The following is a 21,920-nucleotide window of genomic DNA, read 5'->3' on the forward strand; positions in this document are numbered from 1 at the left end:
GGTCGTGAGGCTGAGCCCCGCACACCATGCTCAGCGTAGAATCTGAGACTCTCTGCCTCTCCCTCTCCCCAACTTGCATGCTCTTCTCTCTCTAAAATAAACAAATAAGATCTTTTAAAAAAAAGAAAATCCAGGTGGTGGAGAGATCCAGCGTTGTGCTCCAGTCCTCCTGGCCATTACAGGGTCACCAGCTCCTGCTGGCCCCCATGCCAGGCACTCCCGAGGTCTCGGGGTGCTAACAACAGTCGCCTCGACTCAGAGGGGATGGGAGGAGCCCTTGTCCGACTCTCCTAGGTCCAAGCCTGCTCACCTGCACCCAAGGACTGCATTTTAAGGGCCCAGAGACACTTCAGGCATCAGTAGGGGCACGGGACTGTGTTCGATGGGAAGGGGTATGTTTTCTTCATCTGTCTGTATGGTTGTTTCTAATTTGCACCAAGACTCCACATAGGGTAGTGGGAGCCCCATTAATGCCTAAGAAAACCCACATTTACAGATTGGTGATCAGTATACATTTTTTGAGCTAAGATCCTCCTCTACTGGTCAAGATTCCATTAAAGTTTTTAGAAATCTATTTTATGAACAGAGACAGTAAAAAGCAAGGATCCCACTAAGTGTTCGGCGAGGCCGGGAGTCAGGACATGGGTCTGGGCCCAGCTTCCAGCTTAGCTGGGGCACGTCTTGGCCCCCAGAGCCTGGTCTGCAGGTCTCGGCCACCTTCCTCCCTCTCTCTGGGGAAAGGTCTTCTGGAGCATCTCTCAGACTCCACTATTCCAGAGGGGAGGCTGCTCTGACCCTTCTGGGAACCCGACTCCCCAGAGGACTTGGCTCCACTGGGACGCACAGGGGCCCTGTGGGTGCATAACAGCAGTAGCCTGGAACCCTCCTTATCAAGGGTGCAGTGGAGACGTTCCTCTTCCTGTCCAGCAGGGCAGGTGGGCCCCACGGCTGGCCCCCTCACAGTCACCTGTGGGTACCATGAGCATCCAACCTCCACACCTTGGCCTAGGTCACCCCCTGACCCGGAGTGCCTGCCTGGCACCTGTCCACCTACTCGGACCCCGTGTGTCGCTCAAGGGCTACGGGTCCTGTCTGTCTGGGACAGTCCCAGTTTACTCCTCTGGTCCCAGTACAGCTTTCGTAGGCCCTCTCTCTCTTGTGAAGCCCTCCCAGGTTGGAGCATCAATGGTACAGTCGCACTGAGCTCAGTAAAAGAATAACGACAAAGGAAGAGCAGCTGGTATTTCATAAATGGATCTTGCTGTTCTAACCTCTTTCTATGAATTTTCTCATTTAACCCTCAGGACTGTGGGGCAGGTGCTGCTATAATCCCTGCACTGCCCATGGAGACGGGGCGGGCGAGCAACCTGCCCAAGGTTCGAGGGGAGCCCGGTCCTGTCTCTGCCGCCCACGCGACCTCGGGAGCTTCTGTTCTTCACACATAAAAGGGAGACTTTGAGGTATCCTGTAGGACGGTGGGGAGGATGCCACGAGCTACCGGTGGCTTTCCCCGTGTGGACGGCACTCTGCAGGTGTTCAGCAGAGGACACTCCCTTCCAGTTTTCTTTTAGTTCTTTTTTTTTTTAAAGATTTTATTTATTTATTCATGAGAGACACACAGAGAGAGGCAGAGACACGGGCAGAGGGAGAAGCAGGCCCCATGCAGGGAGCCCAACGCGGGACTCGATCCCAGGATCACGCCCTGGGCCGAAGGCAGGCACCTAACCTCTGAGCCACCCAGGCATCCATCCCCTCCCTTCTGGTTTTCATTTCTTTCCTGAGAACTTGGGCTAAACTCAGAAACTCAGAGAAGCACCTTCCCTTCCCTTCTGATTGGTCGGTATGAACAGGGACGTCTCCGCTGGCCCTGCTCCTGGAGCCCCCCCAGAGTGTGAACATGGCAGGGAGGAAGCCCCCTTACCGCAGGCCACTGCCCTCGCCCTGTAAATCCCAATCCCAAATTATTCACCAACAGAGGCCACCGTGTCTTGGCATCGTGTCCCCCGCGGGGAGCAGCCTGGAAAGGCCGCCTCGCCCCTCCACACCCGCAGGGGAGTAATGCGGCAAGCAGCGCCTGCAGCCTACACTCCAGGGTGCCCCGTGGCCACCAGCACCAACGTGAAACTGCCCCTTAAATCTGCTGGCAGCCTGGTGGGGGGCAGGTGTTTGAGCTTCCAGAAGAGTGAGAAGAAGAAGCCCTCTTTGTGGAAAGGAGACCCAACAAGCAGACGACTCTCTAGGGGCTTCACTGGTGGGTATGGAAGATCCCATAAAGGGGGAACCTGTCATCTGAGGAGTGGACACACACGCCCATCCAGGGATCGCACACCTGTAACTGACCCCACACTCATAATCCAGCAAGTCACCAGGTGCCTTGATAATCCTGACATCCAGCAAAACACGGCCAACCCGCTCCTCCCTCTGCTCCTCCCCAGGACCCAGGGGCTCTGATGAGCCTCCAGAGAGTCCTGTTCCCAAACAACAGCCATCAACCTTCGCAGGCCCCGAGCCCGGAGATGCCGTTGGTTCGCCCACGAGCCCTGAGCTGTGAAGATCCAGAAGAACCGTTCCGACTCTGCGTGCAGTGCCCAAGGACTGCAAGAGCCACGGCTGGGGATGGGACAAAGACGGGAGCCCTCGGGGACACAGACTTTGCCTGGAGCAGAAATCCCACCTTCAAGACACCAACATGCACCTGCCGGCGCTCAGCCCAGCCCCAGTGAGCAGGTGAGAGGTCGGGCACGGGCAGGGCGGTGTGGGGCCGGGCCCTCGACGGGGCTTGGTCAGTCTGTCCTCCAAAGCCACGCTCGCTCCTCCAGCCAGAAGCAGCCCGGCTTTGGTGGGACCGCCCACAGCCCCCCGTCCTCCCTGGGGTGGCACCCAGCGCCACCCCAGGCCAGTCTGCCCAAGAAGGAAGTGCATCTTCCCCAATCTGCAGCCACCTAAACTACAAGGAAGAAAGGGGTGTGCGCTTCCTCTCCACTGACCCCAGTCAGTGCCCAGCACAGATTCCTTGAATGACTCAGAAGCAGGGGAGCACAACGCATTCCACCGGTCTTTGTGGCCGGAGACAAAGGTCGGCGCTCGGCGCTCGGGATGGCACCCACAGGTCACAGAACCGGAGAAGCCAGCCCTGGGGCCGCTGCCCCATGGGGCAGGACCTTCTGGAATTTGTGACAGCCTGGGGGCCGTGCCTGGGGGCCGTGGGCCCTTACCCTGCTCTTCCCCGGTCCTGAGCAGCTGCTCAGTGCCAGCCCGGGGGGCCCCGCAAGCACCTCATCCCTGCTCGGTCCCTCCTGGCCGCAGCCCTGCATACTGCTTAGCAGCAGGACGGAGGTCGCAGACATACAGAGACAAGACGCCTCGGACCCTGCTCTCCAGACGCTCCTGGCCCTAAAATGTGCAGTCAACAGCCACTCCCCCAGGAAGTGACGGGCTCAAAGCCTCCAAGATGTTTTCAATCTCATGCCTCCACCTCAGGGCCCACTTTCTGAGCCCTTGCGGGGTGGTGAGCCCGCTGCGGCACACGGGCCGGGAGAGGGGCGGGTTGATCGCAGCAGGAAGGCCGGCGCTCCGGCTGCCCCTGGCTGGGCCCCGTCTCCAGGGCAGCCAAGGAGCAAACCTGACAAGGAAGCTCGGCACGGCCTCCTCCTGGTGCTCGGCAGCGGTGGGGGCATCGACCATCCTGAAGCCGTGGGTTCCTGCTCAAGACTCCTTCCTTCCCTTGGGCCTGAATCACCCTGAATCATGATTCTTCTAGATCTTCATGATCCAAAGCTCGTAGATGAGCCACTTCTCTGGAGTTCAGGGGCCACCGGAGTCAGTGGGCGTGTAAACCCTGAGCCTGGGGTACTGGGGGGGGTGAGGGGCAGGCCCCGTGGCATGCAGCGGCCCAGCGCGTGTGACCAGCGACGTGCCCTCCTTCCACGCTCCCGTCGGAGCCTTGGGCTTGTCCGGGCTCCTGTCCGACTTCCTTGGCGGTTATCCCCACCCCCCGCCCCCGCCCCCGGCCCCCTGCACTCTGAGGCTGCTGCTCGCAGTGCGTGGCAACGGGGTTCCTAAGAACACTCAGCCCAACCCTCCCATTTTCCAGGAGAGGCTGCAGAGGTCAAGGGCAACGGGCAGGCCGGGGCCGCGGCCTCCGGACCGCCCGCTCCGATGCGCCCCACTGCCTCTGATTCACAGGCCCAGCCTGTTCCCAGGATCCACGTCACCAACGATTTATCATAAAAACAAACTGTTAACCGCTTAAACAAACAGCGGCGGGCCCCCCACGGGGCTGTGCCGCCTACTGGCTCAATCACGCGGGTCCTAGAGCCTGGCACGCCTTCCCGGGTCTAAATTCCACCTTTCCGGAGGCTGCTGCGCCTTCTCAGTCCTGGTCTGAAAGATGTGTGTGGGGGGGTCACCCGAGAGGACTCACGGGATTTACAGCCCGCGCGTCCCGGGCCCATAAAAATGTGCAGTAAACACATAAACGTTGTATTATTTACATACGCGCCAGGAGCCACTGGGTGTTTCACCTCCACCTCTTCTCTCCAACAGCACCGGGCCCTGAGCGGTCGTGCAATGCTTCTTTCTAAGTTTCCACATTGTTCTGAGTTTTTAGCTCAGGGCCAAAAAAATGCCTCTCCCCATTCTGTGCCATTGGCCAGGCTCGGGCACGAGAGCTTGCCTGGTGAGTAGCAGTAGCTTGTGGCCCCGCGCTGGCCAGTCCCTGTGCTTGGAGCTATTGATTTTTTATTTCTTAAAAGATTTTATTCATTTATTCATGAGAGACACACACACAGAGAGGCAGAGACACAGGCAGAGAGAGAAGCAGGCTCCATGCAGGGAGCCCGACGCGGGACTCGATCCCGGGACCCTGGGGTCACGCCCTGAGCCAAAGGCAGATGCTCCACCGCTGAGCCCCCCAGACTCCCCTGCTTGGAGCTATTTAAAGAGCTGGGCCGGGAGCCGGGGCCGCAGGCGTGTAGCCTGGGACCTCTCGGGTCTCCGCCTGTCCCTGGAAGGTGAGCCCAGGAGCCCCGTGTGCGGGGCTGTGACAGTACAGGGCCCTGCCCAGACTGGCCGGACGCTGCCCCCCGGGGCTGGGTCCCCTCTGTGGCCCGGTCCCCGCCCCCAAACGCCCCACCCCTGGGACTCCTGATTCACCTTACGCTCCTCTCAATAGAGCTTTACTGATTATAAGGGACATGGAATCGGCCGTCCGGATCTAGCCTGGCACCGGCTGTCACCATCCGACCGGGCATCCCCCCGAGAAGCCATCAGCCCGCTCAGCCCTCGCACCTTACGGATTCACGTCCATTTGCTAGGGTCATGCGGAGGGAAAATCGTACGGGACACCCTGTTTCTTCTCCCCGGCCGTGGCGCTCAGCGGGGTTATCTGGAGATCACCAAGCTGCCACACGTATCCACAGTTCTGCTGCTGTCGGGCCAATCAGAACCCCCTGGGAGGACGTGTCTCCCCGCACCTGTGGGTGGTCGTGCAGGCCGCTTCGGGCTTGGAGGCGACACAGGTACCGCGGCGACCACCGCGTGCAGCGCATCTTGGCAGCGACACTTATTTCCTAGGCGAGCAAACGCTGAGGAGGGCCGGCTGGGCTGGAGCTCAGACCCGTCCCGTTGGGCCCGGCCACGTCCCCACACAAAATCACGACATGTAGGGAAAACGGTGGTTGTTTTATGCTACAAAGAGTTGGGGCCAGGGTGTTGCACGGCAGGACCTTTCTAGGATGCAGGCTCCACGAGAAATGCATCTTTTGTCTTTTTTTTGCTCCCAGATCCACCTCGAGGGCCTGAGCCTGGCCTGGCAAACGGACCACAAGGGTTTGCTAAGTGAATAAGCAAGCGGGCTTCTGGGTGAGATTTTGCGAACAGCGAAGCGATACCTAGTGATCAGGAGCTACCAGCGGTGGGCAGTCACGGATCTGCGTCACGCATGGGCTTTCAAGGTCAAACCCTGAGACGTGGAGGCCGCACCATCCTCCTGGAGCCTCAGTTTCCCCAACCGTAGCCGGGCGGACTGCACCTGTGTCATGGGGTTGTTCTGAAGATAACACAAAAATAAGGTGTGTGGAGGGCTCAGCACAGGGCAAATGACCCCAGGTGGCCCTTGGGAAGGCTGGTGATCCCTGCTCCCCACTCGTCCCCTGTGTTTCACTCGAGGTGGGGAAGGACTGTCTTCTCCTTTCCCGACCAGATATCAACAGGGGCAGCTCCTTCAGGGAGGGCGCCCTCCCCGCACCCCTGCCCCTGCCCCGGGTCTCTGAGGCCAGCACAGCGTCCCCAAACCAGGGCTGAGGAAAATCATGGTCAAGACCCATCAGAGGGGCGTCTGGGTGGCTCAGTGGTTGAGCATCTGCCTCCAGCTCAGGGTGTGATCCCGGGGTCCTGGGTTCGAGTCATGCATGGGGGGGTCCCCGCAGGGAGCCTGCTTCTCCCTCTGCCTATGTCTCTGCCTCTCTCTGTATCTCATGAATAAATAAATAAAATCTTAAAAAAAAAAAAGAGAGAGAGAGAGAGAGACCCCCGTCTAACTTGACCCGTGTCCATGGCCCTCTTGGGCCGGTGCTCACGCCAGCCGAGCCGGGGCGTCTCCCCGCCCGCTCACACCAAAGCCCTCCTCCCAGGACAGGCCAGCCGGGCTTTCCTTTTCCTGCTCGAGGCCCCGGGCCGTGTCCTGACCGTGTCCGGGGGACGTGGGCTCAGCACTTCACGGGCGGCGGCCACGGCTCCAAGAGGATTTAGTGAGGTCTGGGGCGACAGCTGGGAAAGGCGCTTGGGAACGTGGCTCTTCCCACACCACGTTTGTTCTCCTTTGAGCCCACCAATCACCAGCCCTTCCGGGGAGGGAGTGGGGGTTCACCTAGAGCAGAGGCCCAAGGTCTGCAGCCGCGGCACAGCCTCGGGGCAGCCTTCCTGGGCCTCGGTGCTGCAGGGCCCAGAAGCGACTGTCATGGACTTACACGGGGAGAGTTGTGAGCCCTCCCGGACCCCCCAGGAGAACCCCTCCTAGGCTCTCCTGGTACCTCAGGACCCATCTTGCTAGGACACGCACCCCACAATCGGAGACGAGCATAGATGCTCCCAGATGTGCGTTGACGCTCTGACGGCTGGAGCTCGGATGCGGAGCGTGGTTCCGGGGTGGGGGGACTTGGCGGGGCCACACGTGCTGCCCCTACAACAGTGTGCTGCCAAACAAATGCTGAATCCTATTTTTACTTTTTTTTTTTTTGGTAGAAGTAAAAATAAATCCCTTCAGATTTTTTTCAGTTAGCAAAACCAAGTACTAATGTGGGTAAAGAAAGCATAAAGGCATAAAAATGAAAAGAAAGCATAAAGGCAAAGTGGCGTGACATGAACTTTCTCAAAGGGAGGGACCCCTGTACCTCAAGGGGTCTCTGAGCTGCGCTCCCACGTCCACACCCGCTCCTCCTTCCTCTCCTCCCCATCCCGCTCTCTTCCTCTGCTCCCAAGGCCCGAGCAATCAGAGAAGGGTCTGCTTGGAATCTGCTAAGAACAGAGGCTTGGAAACCAGGCTCAGTGGACATCCAGGAAGTCTGGACTCTAAAACCTACCATCCCAGAGACCTCAGAAAAGCTCCTTAACGTCTCTCACTGCTGTGCCACCGACGGGGAAACTGAGGCGAACAGACACTACCCATCTCACAGTGAGCTCGTGAAGGCAATGCAATCAGGAGAGAGCCTGGCACGTTCTGAGCGCTAATTAAGTATCAGCTGCAACATTACTACTCAACAGTGACCCACCTCAATCATCCCACCTGCAGAATGGGTGCATTTCTTTCTTTCTTTCTTTTTTCTTTTTTTTTTTTTTTTTTAATATTTTATTTATTTATGACAGATACAGAGAGAGAGAGAGAGAGAGAGAGAGAGAGAGAGAGAGGCAGAGACACAGGCAGAGGGAGAAGCAGGCTCCATGCACCGGGAGCCCGATGTGGGATTCGATCCTGGGTCTCCAGGATCACGCCCTGGGGCAAAGGCAGGCGCCAAACCGCTGCGCCACCCAGGGATCCCTCTTTTTTCTTTTTTTAAAGATTTTGTCTATTTATTCACAAGAGACACAGAGAGAGGCAGAGACACAGGCAGAGGGAGAAGCAGGCTGCCTGCGGGGGGCCCGATGCAGGACTCGATCCCAGGACCCCGGGATCATGCCCTGAGCCGAAGGCAGAGGCTCAACCACCGAGCCCCCCAGGTGCCCTGGGTGTACTTTTTCCCCGAATAGGAAAGGGAAGTTGGGCTCTGCAACATGCTTCTAGAGCCAATACCAGGCGAGAGTGTGTCCAAGAGGGTGTGTCTGCTTATTTCCAAAAGACCTGAGTCTTTGGTTTTTTCTGAGAATAAATGGAAGATTTCTATAATTACAATATTAATACATAGTAAAATCTACTGAGAATTAGACCCAAAGTGTTGAAGGACAGTCCGGAAGGGCCGCTCTTTGGGAAGTGATGGAGGAGACTCTGGACGGGCTTGCCTTCCCGACTCACAGACTGAACGACTCGGTGTGAAAACCCCCAGGCGAGGACATCCGTCGCTCAGCTACAAAGATGGACGAAAAGAACAGTAGCCAAAACGGACAAAGGTGCTGTCATATGCTGAACTCCAGCCCCTGGGCAGATTCTGGAAACGATTCCATTTAAAATACTCTCTGTGGTGGAGCCACAGAAACGGCGGCCAAGGAACCTGCCTCCCTACAACATCCACAGCCTGGCAGGGTCCCTGTCCCGGTGACACCCGGCTTGGTCACGTAGCTCGCTCTGACCAATGAGACCTCAGCAAACGCAGTCAAGACAAGGCTCGACAAGCACCTGTGCACCCTAGCGGGTAATTTAAGATGCTGACGATGAAGGCAAGTAGGTGTACAGGGACTCTGCAACCTTTCTGCATACCTCAAACAAGAGGATATTTATTATTACTGTTATTGTTTTAAAAAGCCCTCGTTCATTAGGGCTTATGCCCTTTTTAGGGATCCAGCCACCATGTGAAACCGCTAACCAGCTGGAGACAAACGGCCCAGCCCAACATCTGCAACACAACAGCCAAGATTCTGGGCACTTCTTCACCTGACTATAAAATTATTGTCAACTGGATCCAACATGAAGCCTAAGATGCCTTTGGCGGGGAGGGGGGATCTGTCAATAATATTTTAAAGTGGTCGGTAGTGTCTTAGGAAGACGTTCTGTTTGTAGAGTTAAAACTCTCTGGAGACTCCCACTGAATTCTAAGCCTTAGCAGCTAAGAGTCTTCCACACTGGGGCTGTGGGTCGGAGGGGCTAGCTTTGGGTGTGGCCCCTGTAGGAGCCTCAAGGGCCACAGGGCTGGATCGGGAGCCTAAGCAATGTGGTAGCTTCACGCACACGACTTAGGGAAGAGGAGCATACACGTTCAATCCAGGGCGATAAGCTGCCCAGATGAACAAGTCTTAGGTGGAAGGAACGAAACAGAGAATGGAGTGTGGATGTGGGAAGGGAAGCAGGAAACGCCGAGCTACGTTCCCAACCCACACAGCGCTGGGGAGACAAGGACGTGTGTGAGAGGAAGCAGGCGGGCAGAGCCATCCCAGCACTGAGGACACATCATTCTATTGGACGGCCACTTGGGCCACCTGCCACCCGTTGTCTGCAGGTCTCGTTACATCTGCAAAGGCAGCCAGGGCATGGCCACGCCTTCTGGGAATATAAAGGGCACTGGTGTCCTCCACTCCTACCCAAGGGCTAAGGCATTCTCTACACCCTAGAACTTTCCAAAGCAGGAAAATCTGTGGCACAGATGCTTATCTACAGGTCTGGTTGGCCATTAAAAAAAAAAAAAAAATATATATATATATATATATTTTTTTATATATATATAAAATTCAATTAACTTGCACTGAGTGTGCTGTGGGTTCTAGGCATGTCACTGGTTTGGGGCAGGGCCTGGGTCTGATTTGCCCCCGAATTCTCTGAGCCAAGGCACAGATCCTGATGTGGCGAAGTTTTCAGTTTGTTGAAGGAGCAAATGAAATAAGGCTCGGTTCCTTCAAGAGCCTGGTCTAGGGCGGGTGACTCGTTCTGAGGCAGGCCAAAGGCCCCCACAAGGCCTATTCCTTCTGCTAAAGAAACTCAGGCTTCATTTCTTCTCCTCACTCAGTGATGGCCTGCTTTGTGGAGCTAACGAGGCCAGCTGCGTGCTGGGTGCTGTGCCCTGTAGGAGCCCGAGGGTGGCGAGCCAGACAGGAAAGCGATGTCCCTCACTACATGCTCAGTCCTAAGAGAGGTCAGCATCTAAGGCTGCGAAATACAGGGAGGAGGGGACCTTACCAGCTTTTTCCTCCTGCTCTAAGAAACTACTACAGATTTAGCAGCTTAAAGCAATGTAAATGTGTTGTCTTCGGTTCTGGAGGTCGGAGTCCAAAATGGGTCTTGGGAGGTTAAAATTAAGGATATGTTCCATCTGGAGGCTTTTGGGGAGAGTCTGTTTCCTGGCCGTTTCCTGCCTCCAGAGGCACCCGTGGTCCCTGGCTCGTGGCCCCTGCCTCGATCTGCAAAGCCAGCATAGCAGGTCAAGTCCTCACGCTGTCTCTGTTCTGTTATCACACTTTCTTCCCTGCCTCTGACCTTCTGCGCCCTCTTCCACTTTGAAGGACTCTCGTGATCACACTGGGCCTGCTGGATAACCCTGTATAACCCCTCATCTCAAGGACATGTGATTAATAACCTTGATTCCCCTTTGGGCCAAAGAACCTAACATATTCACAGGTTCTAAGAATTAGGGTGCAGGCATTTTGGGGGTGAGGGTGTGATCCCGACAACCACAGGCCTGAACTATCAGACAGAGAACGTCCAGGAAGGTTTCTGGGGGAAGCAGAGCCTGAACCAGGGCTTGGAGGAGAGAAGGGAGGTGATCCAGGAACCATCTGCATGTTATCACACATATGTCCTTGTGCTCAAGGGATAGAGATGAGATTGCAAAGGCTGGGAGACAGGCATCGGGACCTGCTACAACACCCCACTCGATATGGTCTCCTGCCCCAAACCTTCCCAGTCCCCGAACTTCTGAGCGTGCCCTCAAGGTTCTCTAGGATCCTCTCTCAGCACCTCCCTACTGCAAAGTCTTGGCACAGGGCTTGCCTTCCCACCCCATACACAGACTGGTCTTCTTGCCTCTGCTCAAGCTGTTTCCCCTGCAGCAGTACCCCCTGTGTGCCTGTGTCCACCCTGCTCAAGTCCAAACCTGGCTCTAACCAGGTAGTGCACGTACTCCTGGCACACTCACAGCCCACCTCCCAGGCTTGCTGAAAGGATTAAGTAGCTAAAGGTCTGCAGTATGTGGCATATAAACGATGCTCTGAAATGCTAGCTGTCACTACTACCACCAGCAATACCATTTTAGGGGATCCATGAGGAAAGCTATTTTTATTTATTTATTTTTTTTTTTAAAGACTTATTTATTTATTCATGATAGACAGACAGAGAGAGAGAGAGAGAGAGAGAGAGAGAGAGAGAGAGGCAGAGACACAGGAGGAGGGAGAAGCAGGCTCCATGCCAGGAGCCCGATGGGGGACTTGATCCCGGGACTCCAGGATCGCATCCTGGGCCAAAGGCAGGTGCTAAACCTCTGAGCCACCCAGGGATCCCCGAAAGCTATTTTTATAACGATACCATGATGATATTTGCCCTTTTTCATTGCGTTTTTGCACCGTTGGTACAAAAGCAATGGAGGGGAAAATGCTGACATCTTGGCAAAAATCATGGCAGAAGCACCAAACCATATTAGTAGTCATTACATTCTTAACACCATGCATTTGTTCTTGAAAAACAACAACAACAACAACAACCAGGGGGGCACGACTGGACTTATGAACGTCCTTGGTGAAGCAGCAAGAATTATGAATTTTAATCTGGACATGTCTTTTAAAACAATGGAAGTACACCTAATGTTCTTTGGTGTGCCGCCAAAGGCTGTCTTGTGGAGAAACATCTGTAGGGCTGAGTTGCAAGCTAAACTAGCCACTTTTTCCATAGAACGCCATGTGTACCTGAAGGAACGAGCAACTAACATTAACCACGATAGCTGGCAAACTGCGAGGTCTACAAATGAACTAAGTGAGCCTGTTGTAAGAAAAACAACTGGCCGTGTTTGTCGTCAAAGATAAAATCTGAGCTTTCGAGCGAAAGCGAGAATTTCAGCAGACTTGATGTGTCACTATGATTTCAGTTTTTCAAGACTCAAAGATGTTCCTGCTGAGATGAGTGGTGACGGTAACAAACGTGACTTCTGGATCATGGGTAAGGAAGGATGTCAGCACTGGGAAGGTCAGCATCACTCAGGTGATGTATCATTACTCAAGTGATCGATAACAGATGCTAAAAAAAAAAATCACGTGTGGTACAGTATCCGCTCATGCAAATGAGACCAATGGCTTTGTCCATTGTTAACAGAGCACAAAACCCTCACCGGCTAAGGTGTGAGATACCACACTGCCGCAAATCGCTAAGGCGCTACCTTTTGGTGAGTTTTTGTGTGCCAACAAAGAAAAACACCCACTGTTACCTAGTAAGGTGATCAACACACTCCTCCCTTTTCCAACTAATTGTCTGTCTGATGCCAGATTTTCAACCCAGAAGACAAATCACAGTAGCCTGACTGAAGGAGCAGATAGGAGAATTCAGCAGTCTTCTGTAAAGTCAGACATTAAAAGCTTTTTGCAAAAATGTAAAACAATGCTGTTCTCTTCACTCACATATTTTTGTTTCAGAAAACAGAGTTATTTTCCATCAAAATTTTATTTACATTGCCTTTTTTTTTTTTTTTTTTACTATGTATTTGCTGTAATGGGTTTATTGCTGTTGTTTAAAAATAAATTACTGGGATCCCTGGGTGGCTCAGTGGTTGAGCATCTGCCTTCGGCTCAGGGCGTGACCCCGGGGTCCTGGGATCAAGTCCCACATCGGGCTCCCTGCATGGAGCCTGCTTCTCCCTCTGACTGTGTCTCTGCCTCTCTCTCTAGGTCTCTCATGAATAAATAATAAAATCTTAATAAATAAATAAAAATAAATTATTGAGGATTTAAAATAGGTTTTCGGCTTTAATTTCTAGAATAGTAAATACCTACAGAACTAAACCACATAAACAAGAGCTCTTCGGGTCCTCAATTTTGTAAGACTGTAAAAGCAGTCTGGGGACCAGAAGGACCGAGAAATGTTGTCTTGAAAAAATACAGATTCACGGGCACAGATCTCTAGTGTAGCGGGTATGTAACGACAAGACCAAAAAGAAGAGGGTGGAAACAACTTAAATGTCCAATAATCAGGAAGTGGCTAAATAAATTAGGGTGCCTCCATTTGCTAGAACATTATGTAGTCATTAAAAATTATGTTTCCAGAGAGTATTTATTGTGAGAAAATGCTCAACACGCTCATCACGGGAGGAAGCAAATGTTCACCATCATGTTTCTGTAATGCCTGGATTCCTCGGGGAATCGGGGAAACTAGCGGGGGGGGGGAGCTGCTGAGGAAACCGACAGGCTCCCAGAGGGGTCCCACAGGCTAGGGCCTCACTGCCACGGAGAGGGCTGGAGGGCCTCTGTATGTCTAAACACGCTAAGACACCATTCCTTCTGGAACAATCCTGCAGAGCTTCTCCTTTTACACCCATGACAAGACCAACTCCTAAACCTAATGTTCCGTACTCACCCCCAAAGGAACAGAGGAATCTTCTACTCCCTGCTCTCCCCAAACTTGATTCTTGTCTTTGCTTCGACACTGGAACCCCGGGCTGACGTTTCTGGTGTTTGCTCGAGTTCCTAAATCTCTCCCAAAGTTCCTCATTCTCCTAAATTCTGGGAAATTCTGGTCTCATCCAACCTCAACCCAAAGACAGGGGCAGGTAGCACGGAACTGCCAGGGGTGGAAGTCTTTGGGGGCTTTGTGTTTTCCCACTGCAGGGACGCCGGCTGCTAACAAGTGTCACCCAACATCTGCTGCTTACTCGGTTTGCACATTTATTCTCATTCTCCTCATTATGGGCATATAAATCCCTTTTCATGCTCCAGCCTCCTTCTGCCCACATCTGTCTGCAATTTACTCACCACGTGCAGGGCCTGGGAGGAAGCATCTTATTTACGACTTTCTGGAATGCCAGGCAGGATGCTGGGGCCGGCTGAAGGTGCCCACTGCTTTTTGGGAACCCTGGTACCTGGAGCTCGAACGGGCGCCGGGGGGGTCTAAGGTCTGGGCCACCCCTAGCGTGAATCAGGAGACCGACATCTCCAGGCGGAGCGGAGGAGGTGTGCCAAGCCCCCATCATCTGATAATCACCAAGTATCTGCACTAATCGTGCTGGGCACTGGGCCAAGTGCTTTCTATCTCATTTAATCCTGATGACAACCCTCTGAAGTAGCTACTATTATTAGTCCCAATTATGAGACTTTGTTATTGTTACCCTCAGCAGGAGAACTGTATTAGTTCAGAGAGATTAAGGAAGCTGCCCCAGGCCACACAGCCAGTAAGTGGCAGAGCTGGGATGCAGGCCCAGAGTCTGCTGTCCTCATTACTGAGCTAGGATGGCCTCCTGTCTGTCTCGTCCAGGGGGAAGAAGGGGTGTGTCTGTGCAGTGGAGAAAGTTTCGGACTCCGCTGGTAATTCGCTCTGAGCTCTGGCCCAAGTTATTTAGGCACCCTGAACTCCCTTCAGGTGCCTCCATCTGTGGCCAGGGGCGTGGGGGGGTGTTTAACCCCGGTGGGACTGGGGTGAGGGATCCATGCAGTGCGGGCACACAGTGCGTGCACGACACAGCTGTCCTATCAGCAATACGACAGGTCCTTACTGTTGAGATTGCTGCTTATAAAGGACCCGCCCCGTCGGGCAGATCTCTGTGCCCCTCGGTGACCTTGGGTGATGGGGAAGCTACCTCACGGCGCAGAGTCAGGAAAATATGCCTGCACGGCTGTGTCCTGCGGGCTGAAGGGGGGAGGAGGCCCCCCTAACAGTCAGCTCTCTGCCCTCAGACATCGCCCCGTTTAGTTCACCGCTACTGTCCCATTGCTCAGACTAGGAACCTGAGGTCCGGGGAGGGGGCAGGCGGTCTGTGCCAGGGGCTGGGCAGTGGTGGAGTAAGTGAGCTTCCGCTTGGCCCCTGCCCATGCCTTTGGGCCCAGAAACAGCGCAGAGAGATTTGGCTCCCCCGCCCCACCCCAAAGGTCCAGAAGGGCGGATACGGGTGAGGATTCTTTCCCCGGGAAAGTACGGACACGCGAGGCAGGCTTCCAGTCCCTGGAATAAATACCAGCTAAGGCGGCTGAGACTGCTTCGAGGCAGTCCCAACTCTCCACAGGGCTAGAAGGCTTCAGGAGACCAAAGGCCGTAGCTTGCATGGCCCCGGGCCTGGCGGCGCATCCTCGGGGAGACTCCTGTGGCTGGAGTCTCCGACCTGAGAGAGGAGGGGGTGTCAGGAGGCCCCAGAAGCTGGGAAGCTCGCACAGCTCTGCCCAGACTCCCCCCTGGACGGTGCGCACGGAGAGAAAATGGGTGCGTGCTCGGCACATGACCTCCCAACGAGGCCGCATCCGCTGGACCGCGGCACATGCCACTGCCTGCTCGGCCTGGAGACACCCCCGTCTGAGCGGCCCCGCTGGAAGCAAAAGGCCAACAGGACAGGGCTGCCCTGTTTTTAGAAGGACCATGCATTGCTGAGAAGAACTCAAAGGGTGCTGTTTACCCTCAAAGATGATTCCTGGGACTTCCTGGGGACGTTAGTGGGATGCTGGGCAGACAGCCTGCTTGGCCAGCGTGCAAGCGTCCTGCTGCTCAGGTCCCAGCTCCGGCCAAAGACACCCACCACGACAGAGCCCACGGACCGTCCCGCAAAATCCACTCTCCTTGCCCCCGTGCCTCCCTCCCGGTTGGCCTCATAGCTGGACCCCGACATGCAGCCTCGAACGACGTTTCCCAGCTCTCCTGCAGGCCGGCGTGGCCCTCCCACTGAGCTCTGGCCAAAGGGAATCTCGGGCTCTGCCCCTGGCTCTCCCCCAGGCCGAGGGGAGCAGGGATGCCCAGCAGCCTGCCACGCTCCTCCCGATGGTGACAGGAGACAGAGACACCTTCTTTAAGCTGCTCTGTTTTGGGGTCTCTTTCCTCGAGCAGCCTGGAAATCAACCTAAGGAACCTGCGCTGGCTTCCGAAATGAAGTTTCCAGAGAACTCATCATTCTAGTAAATGTAAGTGGAAAGCGGGTTGCCAAGGTTTATCACCTTTCTCTTTTCCCCCAGAGAATCAGAGCCAGTCAGGCGGCCTTGAGAGAGCGTTCCGCGTCAGAGCTCTCCAAGCAGGATGAGCAGGATGAGAGGATGACGCCCCCAGCCTTTCTGGAATAATTGATCGAGACCCCTCCCGAAGCCCACGGCGCGTGGGCGGGTGGATCCCAGGAGAGATGGGCACGTCAGCCACCGTGGCCCGGGTGGAGCACATGGGAGCCCACGGCACGCCTCGTTTCCTAGCGCGGTTTGTGGTGTAGACACACCAGCCACGGGGAGGTCAGGGGTGGTCGGGCTCAGCACGGGAGCACCTGGGCACCTATATGGCACTCTCACCTGCCTCCTCCCCTATCCTCTTGGACGCGGGACCCCAGACACAGACCTTCCTGCTGGGCCGGCATCCTGGGTTAGTGGAGACGCCCGCCTGCCACTCGGGCCTCAGAGGGGGCGACCCCGCACGACCACGGGGTGGTCATGCCCACGCGGGATGGCATGAGCGTCCCACGCTGCAAGAGGCAGAATTGCACCACTAACGGGGCAGGGCGGCCTGAGCGGGGGGTTGGGGGGCTGCAAGGCCCCCGTGTCCAGGCCACCCCACCCCCGCCAGATGCAGGTCCCTGATCGGCGGCCCTGGGGCCCAAGCCTGAGCCCCAGGCAATGGGAGGGAGGAACTGCCACCACCTCGCCACTTACCCTGCAAGGCCTCTTTGGCTCTGGCTAGCTCCTGCTCCTTCTGGGCCAGCTGGACCCTGAGCTCGGTGGCCGAGAGGACCTCGGAGGACTTGCCGCCCTGGGTCTCCTCCAGGTCCTTCGTCAGCATCTCCTTCATCTGGCGCAGCAGGTGGACTTCCTCCTGGAGCCGGGACACTTCCTCCCGCAGGAGCCCTAGGGGACAAGGACACATGGTCAGAGGGAGCAAGACACTGGCTCGCGCTCGCTCACTTCTTCTGGGGATGCTTCCAAGGTGCCTTGCTTGGCATTCGAGGACTTTCCTGCACAGGTTCTGGCGAAGAAAACCCCCAAAGCCGGTAACCTTAATCCGCGAGCCCCAGCCCCGCGCACCCGTCCGGTCCGTAGAGCAGCCTGTGGGACCCCCCACCCCGCCGCTCTCCCTGGGGCCCCGCCGCTGCTCCCGCTGCACCCAGGGCGTCCGCTCCCAAGGCCGACACCACCTTCCCACCAATAGGCGGGTGTAAGGTGAGAACGGGGAGTGGACAGGAGGCGGCGTCCGGCCCCGACTTCGGACACACCAGCTCCTTCAACCCTGTGGACGCCTTCCGAGGCGGCCACCGCCATCACCCCCACGCCACGGATTCGGAAGTGGAGGCTCGGAGACATGAAGGAACTCCACGGGGTCATAAAGGTAGCGGGTGGCAGAGCCGGGATTTGAACCCAGACTCGGCCACCTGCAGAGCCTGAGCTCCCAGGCTGACACGCCCGGGAAACAGTCCCCAGAAAGCACCCTTGACACGGGTCACGAAGCACGGAGCCTTCCGGAACCCAGCACTGCGCGACGCCTGCAGGAGGACGAGTGGTGGTAACGGGGACGCCGTGGACGGGGGAGGGAAGGGCTCCCCGCACTTACACCCAGCCCTGTATCCACGAGGGCCCGGGGATGAGGCCGAGGAGAAGGCGGCCCCCCCAGGCCCGCAGGCCGGCTCAATTCTGCAGGTGCCAGACCCTGTCCGCGAGCAGGCTGGTGCTCAGGTGTCCCCTCCTCGGGTAGGGAGACTATACACAGACGCGGGCCCGACAGCACGGCCTCGGCCTTCATCGTGAACCCCACGCCTTGCTCTGTGCCCCCCCAACGCTGGCCCTCCCTCTGCCACATGCAGACTCCCCTACCTCAGGGCCTTTGCCCCTGCAGCGCCCACCACCTACAACGCCCCTTCCTTGTTCTTCCCGAGGCTGCTTCCTCCCTGTGACACAGACCTTCATCCCCGGCCACCTCCTCGGAGGGGCCTCCCCTTCCACCCTGGCTCTTCCTGCCATGGGAGTCGGGGGGCAGCCCTTGCCTCGGGGGGTCGCGGCGGTGGCACAGCTTTATAGAGGCCCTGGGTCCCCGGCTAGGTTCCCTCCCTGGCCAGGCACGTGGCCGTGAGCAGGTCCCTCCCCCCCTGAGCCACGGAGGCTCCCAAATGGGTCCAACGCTCATCGGACTGTGAGGCTCCCCTGGAGGTGGCCCCCTCACCCGGGCCTGCTCCAGGATGTCCTCACGCAGCACAGGAAGCCCCCGGTCCTGGGGAGGCGGTGGCTACCACGGAGGGACGTGTCACCTCCGCCCGCGCCGAGTGTGCTAGAGCACGACGCCTGCGCTCCTCGGGCATCCTGGGCTCATGGCGGGCAGGGCCGAGGGGCAGCAGGGCTGGGGTCCCCCCACCCGCAGGCCTGGCGGGAAGGCCACCTTGACTGCGACCCACCTCATGCTCCCCCTGCATCACCTTCTCCGAGGCCTCCTGGGTTCATGTGTGGAGGGGAGGCATCCCCGCCGGCCCAGCGCCTCCCGAGTCCCCCTGTCTCCCACCAAAGCTGAGGGCCCCTGAGAAGCTCGGTCCTTCCCTCCCCGCCCGGGCACAGAGCCAGCGGGCAGCAGCCTCCCCTCCCCGATCTCCCTCAGCCACCTCTCAGCCCGGAAGGTGGGACCTCAGGGCTGCCAGGACAGCTTCCTCCTGTCCTCACAGGTGCCTTCCTGCCACTCGGTCCCCACCGCCAGCCCGAGACCTAAAGCAGGCCCCCTCCGACCACCTGAGCACAGCCCTTATCAGTGTGGGAGGCCCATCTGTGCCCAGCGGGTGCCCTCCCCGCCCAGCAGCCCTGGTTACCCCGTCCCGGCGCCCTTACTGCGGGGTCTGAGATGCCCCGGACAGCGTGTGGTGCCCCCCAGACAGCCGAGCTGACTCCCTCGGCCCACCCGTCCAGCCAGAGTTCGTGGGCATTTGCTCCGTGGCAGACACGGCTCCAGGTGCCGGGGGCCTTGGGTGAACGTCCCAGGAGGTCCCGACCTCAGGCCGGCGCTCCCAGACCCCACCGTGAACACGGGCCACAGGACCCCCGAGCCGCACTCTGGGAAGGCAGGCCCCTTGCAAGGGGGCGCCCGGTGCTCGGCCGTCGACGGGCTCAGGTACAGGCTGCGAACTGCCCAAGTCTCTCAGCGAGACTGGAAAGCAGGAGGCTCACTGGGCCGCACCCCCCGACTCCCCTTGCCGCAGCAAGCGCTGCGGGCTGCCCACAGTTAAGGCCCAGGGCAGGGTGTCCAGGAAGGAGAGGGGAACACCTTGGCCTCGAGAAATCTCCCATGAGCGGAAGCGGAACACACAAGCAAGCATAACACAAAGACGGAGCTGCATGGGCTTGCAGCACAAGGACGCCCGAAGTGCAAGATGGAGAGGGTGCTGAGCAGAGCAAAGAGCAGGAGCAAAGGCTGGGAGGCTGGGACGTCAGCGGTCCCTGGACAGGTGGGTGGAGGGAGTGCACAGGCATGAGGTGAGGAAGAGTGGGAGGTGTCCTGGAGAGCCATGCCAGGGTCAGATTATAAAAGGTCTTAACCCTGACCACCTTTCTTGGGACCCCAGCTCCGGCCGTCTCTAGTGGTACTCAAGACTCTGGAATTATCATTCTTGGTCCCTGCCGTACAGCGAGTGTGTCGCCCCAGAATTCACGCTGAACCCTCATGTGTGGTGGTATTTGCAGGTGTGGCCTTTGGGAAGGGAGGAGGCCATGAGGGTTGTGCCCTGGTGTAGGATTAGCGCTCTGACACAAGAGACCCCAGAAAGCTTCCTTGTCCCTCCTACAGCATGAAGGCACAGCAGAGAAAGGCAGCCCCCAGGAAGAGGGTCGTCCCCAGACCCGGAATCTGCCTGCATCCAGGACTCCAGCCTCCCGGGGTGAGAGGGACGCTGTGGGGTCAGCTGCTGCGGACGTCCGTTAGGAGCCGGGAGACACTGACACGCTCTCTCCCACCAATTCTCCTCCCCAGGGTCCGTCCCCACTCAGCGGTCACCTAAGCTCTGCTTCACAGGAAGGGGTGAGCGACGGCTCCCGTATCCGCGGTCACAGGCGCCTCATCCTGCAGGCGGGGCCTAGTTTGTGTGTTCAGGGATGCGCTGCCTTCAACTGCCCCCGAGGAGCCAGGGAGGTTGTCCTTTATGTCTGTGCGGGTGGCAGAGAGTTTTCAAGGGACCTGGCTTCAAATCCAGTCCGGGCCAGGGCCTGGCTGTGACCCTGAGCGAGCCCCCTCATCTCTCGGGGTCGCAGGTCACGCTACGTGGGGCCAATGCCACCTGTGGGGGGGTTGCCAGAGTTAGGGGGAAAAATTAAAAAAAGAAACAACCCCAAAGCCCCCCACCCCGCCCTGATGCACAGTTCAATCTGAATTTCGGGTAAACAACGTTTTATCCTAGAAGATTCTTTCGGGTAAGCGTGTCCTGGATACTCCACGGGACGTATTTATACTAAAACTCACTCGTTGCTGATCTGAAATTCAAGTGTGACCGGGCGCAGGGTGTTCTATCCTGCAACACTACTCCCGTCCCACGGGGATTCGGGCAATGATACGGGACGGCCAAGGGATAGGGCTGCGCCCGGGCACCTCAGAGGAGGGAGGTGGTAAAGGCAGAGGCCACACGGCCTTCTCTGCACCCCGGCATCGCGGTGGGGGCGCAGAGCAGGATGGGGCCGGGCGCCCCTCTCCGCGGCCAACAGTGGCCAAGGCGGAGGGTTGCTGCGCTCACCTTTCTAGCAGGTGCACCTGACAACGGGGCCCCGCCCCTCGAGAGAGGCCCTGGAGCAGCAGGAGGGCGGGCCGGGGAGGCGAGGCACCTGCAGGAGCCAAGTCTTAGGAGACCAGGCTGGAAAAACAACTTCAGGGAGAGAGAGGCTCGGCCGAGCTGACTGCACCTGCCCTGGCTGGGTGTGTGCACACCCTGGGACCCTCCCAGGGGCACGACTCGGGACCACAGCCCATGCACAGGCTGGGGGGGTGGGCAGGCACGTGGCCTCCCTGGGCCTCGGATGCCTCACTTGTAAAGTGGGGGAGAGGGGACCACACAGCCCCACTCGGCCAGCGTCGTGCCCCTTCGCCCCGACTCCCGTGCCCCTCTGTGCAGACGGCACTGGCCATCCAGCGGGCGGCAGCTGGAGTTGGAAGCGCGGGGTCCGAGTCTCCGGGGAGCTGCTCCCGCGCCGTGTGACCTTGGGTGAGCCGCTGTTCCTCTCTGGGCCTTCATACTATCGGCGCCCGCTCTGGGGCTCCGTCGGTTAAGTGCCTGCCTTTGGCTCGGGTCATGATCCGGGGTCCTGGGATCGAGCCCTGCATCTGCTTCTCCCTCTGCTCCCTGCGCCCCTTTTGTGTGTCTCTCCCCACCTCTCACAAAAAGAAATAAATAAAAATCCTAAAAACCCACATATCGTTGCCCACTGTTAATGCACCTGCATGGGTGCCACTGACCCTGCATTTCTTCCCTGGGTGGGGGCGCGGGGGGGGTCCCTCCTCGAGTCCACGCTGCTGAGCTACTCACGAGGGCAGTGGGCGAGTCACCCATGGCTCCTCAAGGGCAAATGCATCAAAATTTAATTATTTTGAATGTAGTTATTTAAATATTTACATTGAATTTAATTGAGAGTCAGATCCTGGGCTGCGCCGGCCACGGTTCAGGCACCTGCGCGCAGCC

At 57.4% G+C, this 21,920-nt stretch overlaps 1 protein-coding gene across 11 annotated transcripts in view; it reads right to left on the minus strand.

Moving 5' to 3' along the window:
* Positions 1-21,920, minus strand: part of KAZN (kazrin, periplakin interacting protein) — a 1,010,042-nt gene that overhangs the window by 94,844 nt on the left and 893,278 nt on the right. For 10 of the 11 annotated variants that reach the window (XR_013380757.1, XM_077899551.1, XM_077899552.1 and 7 more), the window contains one exon: positions 16,945-17,136. Coding sequence is in view for 10 of the 11 variants with exons in the window: in XM_077899551.1 (XP_077755677.1) it covers positions 16,945-17,136 (192 nt within the window). In the remaining variant the exon portion in view is untranslated. Of the gene's footprint in view, positions 1-16,944; positions 17,137-20,251; positions 20,503-21,920 lie in introns of those variants that run through there. The other variant, XM_077899558.1, reaches the window with a different exon arrangement.

Source organism: Canis aureus, chromosome 5, assembly GCF_053574225.1.
Source record: "Canis aureus isolate CA01 chromosome 5, VMU_Caureus_v.1.0, whole genome shotgun sequence".
Taxonomy (NCBI): Eukaryota; Metazoa; Chordata; class Mammalia; order Carnivora; family Canidae; genus Canis; species Canis aureus.